Below are 13,711 nucleotides of genomic sequence, written 5' to 3'. Positions count from 1 at the left end.
TTTTGTTGAAGGAAAAAGATAAGTTATATATATAAAAAAAAAAACAATTATAATTTCAGGGCATTTTAGCTTTAATAATGATTTCTCACATTTTCTTAGAACAGCACATGGCTGTGTAATTAGCCCCACTGATTCAGCCTAAAACAGGGCCCTGTCCATTTAATTACAGCTACAAGCATAATAAATAATTCAGCTTGCTGCCGACAGAAAAAAAGTGCTTGAAGTGCAGAAATGAGCCGCGGGCCAGAAGCAGAGTCCTATTTCATTTGTTATCAATAAACTCTGTCAGGGAGAATGCAGACAATAACAGGAGATGATGTGGAGCAGGGATTCACATTGAGCTTAATTTCTGTGTTATACAACATCAATTTGTTAACATTCTGCATTCTGTGGTCCAGTGGTTAAAGTCTAGAGCTTGTAACCAGAAGGTCACCGGTTCAAATCCCACCTCTGCCACTTACTGACTCACTGTGAGCAAGCCACTTAACCTCATTGTGCTCCATCCTGCGGACAAGATGTTAAAATCAGTGTCCTACTGTAAGTGACTCTGCATATAATTCACAGTTCACAGCCTACCTCTGTAAAGCACTTTGTGATAGTGGTCCAGTATGAAAGGCGCTATATAAAGAAAAAAAAAAGATATATAGAAAGATATCTTCTGCCAGTTTGATTGAGCGCCACAGAACAGAGAACACAGGCCACAAAGCAGCCCAGTGTCTTCTGCCTGAATCCACCCATAAAACAGCCCCCTAAAATGCCAGTGCAAGGTCCAGAATTACTTAGAGAGACAAACGTTCACTTTGAATAAACAAAGCAAAACACTACTGTTCTTCAGAGAAAAATATTTACTTTGCCAGAAAATAAGCAGCATATACTGTATCAGTGTAAATGAAGTTCAAGGCATATCAAAATATTCCTTACCAAAATACATTGCAGGTGTTAATATCATGCAAAAGCAGGCAGTAATGACCTGCACGCACAGCATGTGCAATAGAATCTATAGTTCAAAATGTCACATCTTTATTTGGAGTAGGGATATAGACAAGATACTGAATGATCGTTCATGGTAAGGGCATCCTCCTAAGGCATATAAAAACACTATACCATTCGTTTATACCACAGGTATATTTTTTTTAAATAAATAAGAAAACGGGTATCATTTTTTATATTAAATGAATTCATTCAGGGATTATTTTCCTTGGCAGATCTTTACTTCCATTGTCAACGGACTATACTTCGACGCAGATTAATTTCGAACCCTGTTTAAAAAGAAACAATCATAAGGAAGGAGTGCCAAAACAAAACCACTTATTCCAAGATTTGCAACTGAATAAGTGGTTGTTCTGCAGCCTGGCCTGCTCTCCAACAGAATTCACACAAATCACCTTTAGGCACTCTTAAACTGACAGAATGTATTAAGGCTTGTAGGAGGACTAAGAGCTGGGGAGTTAAAATTGACACTCTCCTCTTTCTTCATTCTGTAACTGGCAGCTTATCACAGGACATCAGAGCCTCCAAACTAAAAAGAAAAGCTAAAGGCTACCAGATAACCAGCAGCAACTCTGACAGCCCTTTGATTAATTTATGAAACAATTTAAAGAGACACTGTCATCACTAACAAAAGCAATTCCTTCCAAAGCCTACAGTTACCTTGTTATAAGACCTATAATTTTTAATCCAGACTACCTTGAATGGAAAACACACTGATCCTGTTTTCTTTTCCACATATTATCTCAGTTGAGTTTCAAAAATGAAATGTTAACAAACTTCTCATTATGCTTCTGATCCACTCCTTTGTTACTAAATCTGAAACTTGAGGTTGTTGTGAATTTAGGATTGAAAAAAAAGCCTGCAATTTGTTAACATTTCCATAGAGCAAAATAAATTTAAAAAAAAAACACATATATGCAACAAAAAAGAGCTACAATCTTACCAGGTTTAATATTTAAATGCTTTCTGTTTATAAAAAAAAAAAAAAAAAAAAAAGGTTACCTGTATATGCAATTCAGTTCTTACGTCAAAAATGAATTCTTAAAGTGAGTTAAGGAAAAATGAACCAGGATGTGGTTGTAGATTTCAGACTTGTAGATAACAAAATACATGGCTCACCTATGTGTAAACAGAGAGAGACTGTACCTTCACTATGACCTGGCATAGTGACCGAAACAGATATGTTGACACTGCGTTCTTACTACGAACATGTGCAGATCTGTCAATAATCCATGATAACAATATATAACCCAGCCTTGCGTGCAAACACCCATGGTTTTAACACATTCTTCAGCACATTGAAGAAAGCACATATTTTGGTCAAGTGCACCAGTACTACTTACCAACCCCAAAATCTTAAACTACTCAGACATACACCACATAATTCATTACCTATATTTATATATTTCAACTGCTGCTTCATCTGCCATATACTGCAGCTTATAAAATAGGGGTCTTTTAAGGTTAGACAAAATTAAGCCTGATTTTGTTATTTATTTATTTATTAATAAGGGTTAACTCAAATACTCTTTAAAAAAAAGTTTTTTGTCGTAAAATCATAGCAAAGTGCAATAAACCACAGTGAAAGCTTGCTAAAGTATAATTATTGTGCAAATTTACTGCGTTAAACTTCTATAAACCAAGACATCCCTTCATGTCATGCAAATATCAAAGACGTTTCCTTAAACAATTGTAAGGACCCTTTTTGTAAAAATAAGAATTGGTATTTCCTTATTTTTTTTTTTTAAGTGTATTAAGAGGAAGTATATTAAAAAGTAATGCTTAAAATGTATCAGTTGTTCAGAGTATGACAAATACAGTAGACCCAATTTCCCTCATTCTCTAGGTGTACGCACATTTTACCAGATTTTGTAAACGTGAAAACAGCCCTACTCAGATGGTGTGAATGTGAACAGAGGTACAGTGGAATCCCCCATATTACTGTACAGCCTCCCAATGGCCCTATTAATGGTTTTGGCAGAGAGACTGTCTACAGATGGTTTTGAAATTGAAGGGAGCTGACAGAGCTGTCTTCATGGTGAGGGGTCTTTCATAAGAGTTTACAGCAACAGCAAACTGAGACCAGTGTCTGTCAAGATAGTCATTCAGTGTCTGTCAAGATAGTCATTCAAGCTTTAGTTAATCAAGGCCTTTTAAAGACAACACATGGTTAGCAAAAAAAGGATGGGACTGCAGTATAGGACAGATCAGCAAGTACTGACATAGCACTTTTACAGTATCACTGGTCTATCATCTATGAGCAAAATGCAAACACCCCTTTTGAGTCTGTTTTTCAATAGCTGTAAAAGCTATGGGACATGCAAGCCTGCACATGTCTGACTTCATGTCCTTAATTTAAAAAAAATCACATAGCTATAGCTCCATTTAATGCCAGCAAAAAGGTTGCAGTCAACAAGTACAAAACAGACAGTGTTGACTTTGAGCCTGATCTTGTCAGATCAAACAAAAACAACAATAATAATCTTGGACTTATTTACAACCTTTCACAGTAGAAGCCGTTCCAAGGCACTTTACATACCGAGCTGGTGGCTGTGAACAGCAGGAGACCAGCACGCAACTGTTGTGCTGTAGGAGTGCCATCCTTCAGATGACAGGTTAACCTGAGGTCCTGTCTACACTGTAGACATTAAAGAGCCCATAGCCCTCTTCTGAATAATTGCAGAATTATTAACCCTAAATAAATACTGTCAGATCAACTCAATCCTTCCAAATCCTGGTTTTAAAGTACACAGAGCTAACAAAATAATTCCAGGCAATATTACATAATATAAATGACTAATTTTTGTTGGTCTCCCATTTTGCTATATAAAAGATGCACACATAAATGATGACTGGTCAATCCAAAGACTCACGTATTTTAAATGTCCAAACAAGATATCTTCCAAGGGTTCAATGGTAAATTATGCTCATTTAAACCTTTGAAAACAGCTATACAAAAATCATGTACAAGTTTACCAGGAGGTGTGTCAAATCTAACGGAAAAATTAGAGATCAATGAAGTCATGGCAATACATAGCCTATTAGGTAAGAATTACTGTGATGACTTTATTGGCTCTGTACTTTAAACAGAACTGTGACTGCAAACATTACTTGGCTGCAATACAGTTCAGCTGCAGTTTTTCACAGCCGGTTTATTAACAGTTCAGTGAACAGCACAGGCAAGCTGCTCAGAGGCAGCCAAAAAGACTGAATGACAGCATGCAACACAATTTAAAAAAAAAAAGCTAATTAAAACACAGGCTTTAAAATAAGGAAGGGTGGCATCTGGATGTTTCAGCTGGAGTTTTCCCCACCCACCCAAAAATCACTCAGTCCAAAAGACCATTTCGTTCATTTTAGTGCGTCTCCAACATCACCACAGTGAAAAGTTAACCTTACACAATATTAGCTTGACACACATGTTCAATCAATCCTGTTAATATCACCACATTGAAATGTCCCGGACAGAATATAATGGGAGACAAAAGAGTCGGAGTCAGTTCTTTTTTTCAATTCCAATTCCAATTCATTTTTAAAATCCATTAACAATTCCAATTTAAATTCCCATTCCTTTTTAATCAATTCCAACACATCAGTGATCAAAATTGCAATTAGCAGTATTCTGTTAAAATGAGCTTCTCACAGTGGCAACAAATTATTTCAATTGAAGTCACTGTTAGTCAATTATATTGGCTTCAATTAAAGTCGTAAGTAGTATCATTATGATACCTTCTGTGCAAAGTTTGATGGATGGGGACCTTTGACCTTGTTAGGGACCTCTGACTTTGTTCTTTTGTGAGGGCTCCTTATGAATATGTATAGATCTAATGAGGGATCGTGTTTTTTCAGGACGGAGTTTGTTTGTGTTCGCAATGCAGTTTGCAAGTGCACTCGGTTCGTTTATATAGTGTGTTAACCGGACGTTTACAATATTCTGCAAGACATACTGAAAGATGGCAGCTGTTGACATATTGCTCCGGTTTTTAATATATCATGTTTTAGATTCTTACGTATTGCTGTGGAAGAATTACTTCGCTAATTTAATGAATACATTTATTGAATGCCTACAGTGGGAGAATGCAGTTTATGCAATTTTATACTGTTCTCCTAATGTCGGCATTAAACAAAGTAATTTGAAAAAAGACTGAATATGTTTTACTATTGTGTGAGTTTTGTCCAGTTCGGCAAGATTTTGGTCTGACCGAATTTTCTACCAGAGCTTCAGTTTCTCGCACTATCCGTGTAGTTTAGGATTACAGTGCACTCTGTTTATAAGAATCACTGACATAAGAATCAACCTCATATAGCGATCAAAACCACTGGGACAAAAGCATTCCTGTGTTAACCAATGTAAAACAATCTGCCTATATGAATTATTTCGGGGCAAACTGACCATATGTAATACGGTACTTGGTCAAGTGCATTGTTTCAATAAAGTGAATACACATTCACTGAATGCATACCAAGTACAGGAGTGTTACTATGTGATATGCTTGATAGAGGGAGCGGGATTGCGGCGCGGTGAGGAGGAGGAGGAAGATGAGGAGGGGGGATTGCAGAGTTTTGCATCTCCGCTTAATGAAAAACTGTGAGATTTGCATCACAACAAAAAAGTATGCCATATTGTGGCAAAGACCCCGTCCCTGTGTGTTAATGTAGGTGTATAGTCATTGGTACACGGGATATAAACGGGTCTGTGTTTAAAATGTATATTTGTATTTAGGCAAGTAAAATGTCATAATATGTGAGCACGGGGAGCTGCAATTTATTAAATCACGTGCAGTTGTACCGCGACTCCAATTGAATGATTGATTGCTAATCGAGTCTCGGCACAGCTGCATAAAAGCAGCATGTTTTCACTCACTCTGGGTTGTGTGTTCAGTGAGTGGATAACGGGATTGGAGATGGAGGTAATTGTGATAATTGTAAGAAAAATAGAAGCTCACCGTGTTTGTCTGTGTAGTCCGTTTTGTTTGTCTATTTATTTTGGCAAAAGTGCCGTGTCCTGTGTTTTTGTTTGTTGCACCCTTTTTATTTCCTGATTGTCTGTTCACTTATTAAATGCTGAGCTCTGCTCCACCAAACTCCACCTCTCTTGTTGTTTATTTCCTGGCTCTGGTCTGACGCCACCCACTCCGGCCGTCTTTGTGACAATATATATGCTTAAATGCAGTGGTAGTCCAGACAGTAAAATACTGTACTATAATGTCATTTTAATTCAAAGGTCATTACACGTATCACCGCATGGCAGTTAAACTGGGAACCTTCTCAAGATGACTGCTTCTCAAGTATACTGTAGTAAAACAGGATTCAGCAGCCTTGAGTAAACATAATCCCACAAGGACTTGTTTTGATGTATTATCCTCAGTGATTGAGCACCTTGACATTTGTATACTGTATTAAACTGATGACACGCGGAGGCGCTTTTGTAATTGTTGTGTTACGTGACCTAGAGTAGTGTGAGTGATCAGGCTGAAGTTTTGATTTAGTTTAAAACCGGTGTTGATTTTATTTTTCTTACAGTCCAGTGGGGAAACAACCGCTAATAAAACAAACAAACAAACAAACAAAATAAACCTAGCTTTTAGCTGGAGCACTAACTAACCGATGTTTCGTGTGGTCCCTGTGCATACATGCGAGAACTCATGACATTAAGTTTCATCACCACAATAATCACATTGGTCCGCTTTTAAGAATCAACCGCTTATAAGAATCAAATCATCCAGGACGATGGACTTGGTGCGGTTCTTCAGCCTCTAAGGAGGTGCTAATGTGCAGAGTTTTAAAGGCTTTTATAAGTTTAGCCATTTCCTTATCCTCAAGAACAGCTTTCTCAGAAAACATGACTAGACTAGCCCCTTTATAAAAACAAATCATCTTAACTGTCTTAACTAATCCCGTAAATTAGGAGGGTCTTCAGACCTTCTCCAGAATATCCCCAGTATCCTCTCTCATTCCAAAACTTTGCTCAGACACAGAACAACTAGATGCCCAAAGCACAGTAATTTATTTTAATCCTACCAGCAGTAATTACTTTAAGACTCCTTTCGGTTTATATATATATATATTATATATATATATATATATATATATATATATATATATATATATATATATATATATATATATATATATATATATATATATATATATATATATACACACACACACACACACACACACACACACACACACACACACACACATAGTGCCTTGCAAAAGTATTCAGACCCTTCCTATGGTGTCCCATTTTGTGAAATTACAAAATGATGCATACACATTTTTTTAAACTTAATATTTTATTCAAAACTTGAATGCTCAAACTTCTAAAGGGTAAGATAAGTTACAGTAAATGTCAGCAAAAACTAAAGAGAAAAAACTGAAATATGTTGATTGCATAAGTATTCAGACCCGTCAACTCAATATTTAGTGGAAGTACCTTTGGCAGTCTTTTTGGGCAAGTCTCTACCACCTTTGCATACCGGCTTGGTGCAGTCTGTGCCCATTCTTGGCAGATTTGCTCAAGGATTGCTAATGGACAGCAGTTTAAGTCTTTTCACAGATTCAGGGATGGGCCACTCAAGGGCATGCACTTTCTTATTCTTAAGCCACTCTGGTGTAGCTTTGGCCTTGTGCTTTGGATCATTGTACTGCTGAAAGGTGAATTTTCACCCCAGTTTTTAGTCTTTAGCAGACAAACAGGTTTTCCTCTAGTATCTGCTCAATCCATTTTTCCTTCAATCCTAACAAGCTTTCCAGAACCTGCTGAGGAGAAGCATCCCCATAGCCTGATGCTGCCACCACCATGCTTGACTATAGGGATGGTGTTGACTGGGAGATGTGCTGTGTTGGGTCTGCCCCCAAACGTAACGTTTGCCAAAATGTTCCAATTTGGTCTTGTCTGACCACAACACCTTTTGCCACATTTTTGCAGGATCACTCAGGTGCTTTGTTGCAAACTCCATGCAGGATTTGAGATGGCTTTAGTAACGGCTTCCTTCTTTCCACCTTGCCATACAGGCTACTTTTGTGAAGTGTTCTGGATATATTGTTGACTGATGCACATTCTACCATCTCAGCCATTGAACTCTGTAGCTCTTTCAAAGTTGTCGTTGGCCTCACAGTGGCATCCTTCACCAGTTTCTTCCATTTCTTGATGATTGAGTAGACTGTACTCACAGGGATATTCAGTGACTTCGATATTTTTGTACCCTTCTCCTGATCTGTGCTTTCCATTGACTTTATCCTTGACTTGCTTTGAAAGCTCCTTGGTCTTCATGGTTGAGTCTTTGCTTGAAATTCACTACCTGAGCAAGGAACCTCACAGAGACAGGTGTTTTTATTCTGAAATCATGAGAACCACTAATATTGCACACAGACAGAGGCCATTCAACTAATTGTGTGGCTCGGTAAGGTCACTACGTACACCTGAATTAATTTAGGTTTGCCACAGCAAAGGGTTTGAATACTTATGCAATTATGACTTTTCCATTTTTATTTCCTAATAATTATCTATTTTCTTCTTTCTTTTTGTTTTTGCTTTGAATGTGTGACATAGGTTGTGTATATAACACATTAATTCCTACTTCAAAGTGTCATGACTGCAAGCTTTAAAGCAACAAAATGTGAAAAATGGGAGAGGGTCTGAATACTTTTGCAAGGCACTGTGTGTGTGTGTGTGTGTGTGTGTGTGTGTGTGTGTGTGTGTATATATATATATTAGAGGTGGGTAAAAGTACTCAAAATAATTATAATTACTCGAAAAAATGTAAAAATAATATCTCTTCATGAATGTAAGTTCAATATTGTAGCAACCCAGTCAGTTCATGTTGGCAGACTTTTGGTTCCTCTGGTCCTGTGCATTCACATATCTGTATTGTTCCGGGGTGGGACCATACCACTAGTTTCGGTAGTGTGTGTGTGCCTCTGTTGGGTGCGTGTGAGAGAGAGAGCCGCTACTGGGTGCGTACCATGTCATCTAGACACCCTTGCTCTGCCCCTCCCCCCCCCCATGAGAGTAGTGGTCCGCTCTCTTGTGTGTGTGTGTGTGGGGACTGATAGAGCCGGAGACTGTGTGTGGAATACAGCGAGTGAGAAAGTGAGTGAGTTTTTATGATAGAGACAGGAGGAATGATTTATTGTTTTTGTGGCATGGTCCATGTGTTGAGGTTTCCAAATTTACATTACTCTGCGTGTCAAAGTTATGCGGTTGTCCGTTTATAACTTTTTCTAAATAATACCCCGACGGAGTTTGAAAGGCAGGATCATGAATAAAGGAAGTTATAAGCCCGCCCACCTAACAATAAAGCCGATTGACTTTAACTCATGTTTTTATTTTGAATATAACCTTCAATATTCTTTGTATATATGTAAAACAATAAGACTCGAAACAGAGGGCATTACCAGGCATTGCACAACAGTTTGGGTAATGGGGCCCGAGACAAAGCCAGCCACCTGACCACTTATTTATTATGGTATTTTTTACTCTATGAAACCTATTTATACAGTCTTCTTGCACTCCACAGATCGTCTGTTGCCATTTTGTTTATTTTTTTTTTTTGTTTATTTTTTAAAAACAACCTACTATCAGATTTCACTAAATAATTAAATGCACAAACTGCACAATAGCTTTCTCTAATTATTAATTAAAGAGGATATACATATCCAACCCAAAGGCCATTGCCTCAAGAAGGAAATTCTGATAAGTTGCTGCCTAACCAAGGATCCCAACTCACCTATTCTCAAGTGCTGTAGCTGAATTATTTATGCAATCCTCTATTCTAAATACTAGGAGATCTGGCGTACATAAGCAATGAAACTGGAAGAATGCAAATTCATGTAAATAAACCCTGCACCTACTCACCATGCACGATCAGCAGATGATTCTACTGTCACAATCGCCGCATTTGATCAGGGTTTATCAATTAGCCTAATGCATTATGCTATAATCCATGTGGTTTTATTTTCAGGGCTACAGAGCTTTCACTGAACCTATGCAAACTCTGAAAAAGGCAGGTTTAAATATATAATAACTTGTTATTGATCTTAAACAAGGGGCCCATAGCTCAACAATTTAGCTGTTGCATGGGGTGGGGGATTCTGTAAAACTGTCTAAGGTATTGTATCTCAATCTCCTACAGTACAACACATGTACACTATAAAGCTGAACTACAAAATGTGCTAAATGGTGCATAATGTGCATTAAACCATTTGATTTGTCACGCTTCCTTCCAAACCACACAGTATCTGAAAAGACCAATTGTGTTCTACATTTCAGAATTTTCAAATTTCACCATGTAATGAGCAGATGCTAAAGAAACACATCTGTCAATGGGTAAATCATTGTGATTTTCAGATATGTCGTGAAGGCAAGTATGACGAATCAGATGGCGTACAGGGACTGCATGCAAGTTGCACACATTACACAAGCCTCAGGGTGTATAGTACTGCAAGAGACTGCTACGCCTGACAGCTGTTAATGATCATTTATTTTCATTGTACTATAAAATGGGAAATGTAAACAAAAATAAAAGCCATCTGCCTCTGTGGAGAGATTGTTATGTTAGTAATAAGATTTTATTTTGGACTGGGGGGGGTGGTTAGTATAAAGTTAATACAGTACAGTATGTTCTGTATGCAGCACCCTTTAGACTACTTTATTTTAAATACATAAAACACAGTAGTCATGCAAATTCACACTTCAAGACAGTTATGTACTATTGCTAAAGCGCTTAGCATGCAAATATATTACACTGGAGGCTAATGTTTCAAGTGCTGACTAACAGCAGCTACTTTGCTTACAGTGGACCTACCTGTAGCTGAAACCATGAACTGTTTCAATTAAACTGTGAGGGGTATCAAAACATTCAGCGAATGTGTTGATATAAGAGTATTTTATACAGAAACATTTTAGATTTACAATAAAATATAAAATGGATTCTCTGTAGACATCCATTCTTGAAAAGACTGGGATGACAATTAAACATCAAGGTTGAGCATATTGATGTTGTGTTTAATGAGCAGAAAACTACTGAAGCAGTGTACTGGTTAGTTGACTTGTAATTAAATTAACCTTTTTTTTCATTAGTCATATTTTTTGAAAGAACTCTGTGATGATCATCATGGCTCTTAAAAGACTGAACCGATCTCCTCTAAATCAGGTTAATACCTGAACGTTTGTACTGGATTAATTCTAAAGCTCTATGACATTACCTAATAATGGAAATAAGACTCCTATTGCATAGCAGTTTCACCAGTTCCACGTTTTTGATTAGTCGCAGAGGATAGGCAACAAGCTCAGGTGTGTCTTATTAAACTCATTGTAAAACCAGGAATTCTTTTTATAGTATTCAACACATTTTTGTGCATTTTGTGGTACAAGAAACAGGCTGCATAAAAAAGAACCCTGAAAACACTTTAAATAAATATTGCAAACTGCAAACTACAAATGACGCTATAAACCCAGTCTGACAATCTACTGCATTTTAGAGGGTCAACTAGTAGCCTGTTTGTAGAGCTTTTACAAATCTCAATTTTTGCTACTGTAGTAACTACAAAGACCTCCAGTTGTCTGTGTGGCAACTATTCCTCACCATGTTAGTATTGGCATAGCAACTGCCTGCTGCTGTGAAGCAGATCAAATTACTCAACTCACTGCAACAGTAATAGTGAACAGAAACACTGAGTAAATCACTAGGCAAAACTAATGGTATTATTCACTGGATTGATACAAGTGAATTCACATACACACACACACACACTACCCCCTTGAGCATGGATGTGCTCAAATAGAAAATGTAACACTGGAACACATTATTAACACACTTGCTTAACACTTGACAGCAGCACAGCAAAGTCTCAATGACTACATTAAACTGTATGCTACATAAAATGATTCCTGAACATCTCAATGCATGTAAAGCATAACAAAAAATATACAATATAAGCACATTTATTTAGCACATTTTTATGGATCCAAATCACATTTCAGTGTACTTCCACCCCAAACCACACGAAAGTTAATTCCTGTGTTTAAACTGGTATGTGGAACTAGATACTCCATCTGGATTGTGTACTATTAACTGCCAAATACTAGCAATCTAGACAGAGACTAATTTGCATTATTTCTAAGTCATAATATATACGTGGAATTCCACTGTTTGACATGGTTTGAGACTTTTGTTCAATTTAATTTGTTGCCAAATTTTAGTAAATTGCTGTTTCTGAGAATATTTATAATGTGTAATGAAATCATTCTGAAGTTAATTTTAATATAATCTCGCAGTTAGCAACAACCGCAAATTGGTGTCCATATTAGCTACTTTTTTTTTTTTATCTCATACCCTGCGTATATCCAGTTAGTAAATATTATTTAAACTATTTGAATGACATTATAAAATAAACGAATCAATGTATTGATTATTCGCTCTTGCTGAAACATGCAAACTGATTACTATCAAGTTACGGACAGTACTGAATATCACCAGACCATAGTCTTGTCGTTACCATCTGAACCTCAAAACCTACCTCAAAAGCTTTGGACAATGATTATTTTTTTAAATATCGTTTTTTTTTTTTTTTTTTTTTTTTGCTGTAATAGATTATTCTACTACAGAACAGTATTAACACTAGTGTAGTAGTGAGCTACCGTTTTCATTCCATCTAGAAATAATATAAGTTGTTACTCATAATCATCCTTATACATACAGCACGCGTTTTATTTACCTGATACAGCTGCATTTCGCTCAAACTTTATCCTCTGCATGTTATATATTGCAAAATTACCAATAAGACACCAGTGTAAGATAATACAGGCTCTTTAATTATATATGAGACACTATGTACAAAATCATCAGTAGCATACCTGGGTCATTCAAATGCTCATTCTTAGCCCTCCGGTTTTCCAGTCAGTGACGTTCTCCCATGTTGTCCTGGACCGTAAGCAAACACCTTTTTTTTTTTTTTTTTTTTAATAATATTTATTATTCTATTTTGATTTCGGTTCTGTAGACTCTGACACGTTGGTTTGCAATATTTAACCCAGCCCCCCACTCTCTGCTCGGCTGCTTCCGGGATGACAATCCTCTTCCTTATCAACAACGAGTGAAAAGTGAAAACAAGAGGAAACGTGGAGGACTTGAGCCTCTACACTAGGTTAACTGCTCACGTAAACCATGCTGGTATTAGCATAGGTAAGCATTAAGTCACCTGTCACACTTACTCTGAAGATCACCCTTATTTTCAGGAACAGAAACATGACTATACTCTCTTTTGTTCTTCATGGCATCCATACGATATTAAAGCATTTTTACTGAAGCATTTTTTTTACCATCCCAATTGTTCAGCACCTGTTCTTGATTGTAAATAAGGATTGTATAATCAAAATTTGAGCTGGCTGGTAGAACTATTGATTCCCTACACCCCCAGACGTCCAATAAGGTTATCTAATACAGCCTGAGCTGATCTTATACGTCAGCTGCATGACCACTGACTGTTTGCCTTTTTGTAACACCAATGTGAACCTCTTTCTTAAAAATACACACACACACACTTCCATCAAGTGTTGGAACACAGGTTTCAGTGTTAACCCCACCAGATTAAAAATACAATTTAGAAGAGCAGTCTTCATTTTTTGACTACGTTTCCTCATAGTGTGGCCTTCTGTGCTTCAGTTGCTGTTGACTTACCAGTTATTTGGATTTTTCAAGGTAATTTTGTCTGC

At 37.1% G+C, this 13,711-nt stretch overlaps 1 protein-coding gene across 1 annotated transcript in view; it reads right to left on the bottom strand.

Moving 5' to 3' along the window:
- The window catches only part of tbc1d16 (TBC1 domain family, member 16), a 56,815-nt gene extending 43,748 nt beyond the window's left edge, over window positions 1–13,067 (bottom strand). Inside the window, exon 1 of the mRNA XM_041221230.1 lies at window positions 12,854–13,067. Coding sequence (XP_041077164.1) covers window positions 12,854–12,862 — 9 coding nt within the window. The 5' untranslated portion in view covers window positions 12,863–13,067. The remainder of the gene's footprint in view (window positions 1–12,853) is intronic.
- Between the last annotated feature and the right edge of the window lie 644 nt (window positions 13,068–13,711).

Source organism: Polyodon spathula, chromosome 21 (assembly GCF_017654505.1).
Source record: "Polyodon spathula isolate WHYD16114869_AA chromosome 21, ASM1765450v1, whole genome shotgun sequence".
Taxonomy (NCBI): Eukaryota; Metazoa; Chordata; class Actinopteri; order Acipenseriformes; family Polyodontidae; genus Polyodon; species Polyodon spathula.
This window is presented reverse-complemented; position numbering and strand designations above follow the sequence as displayed.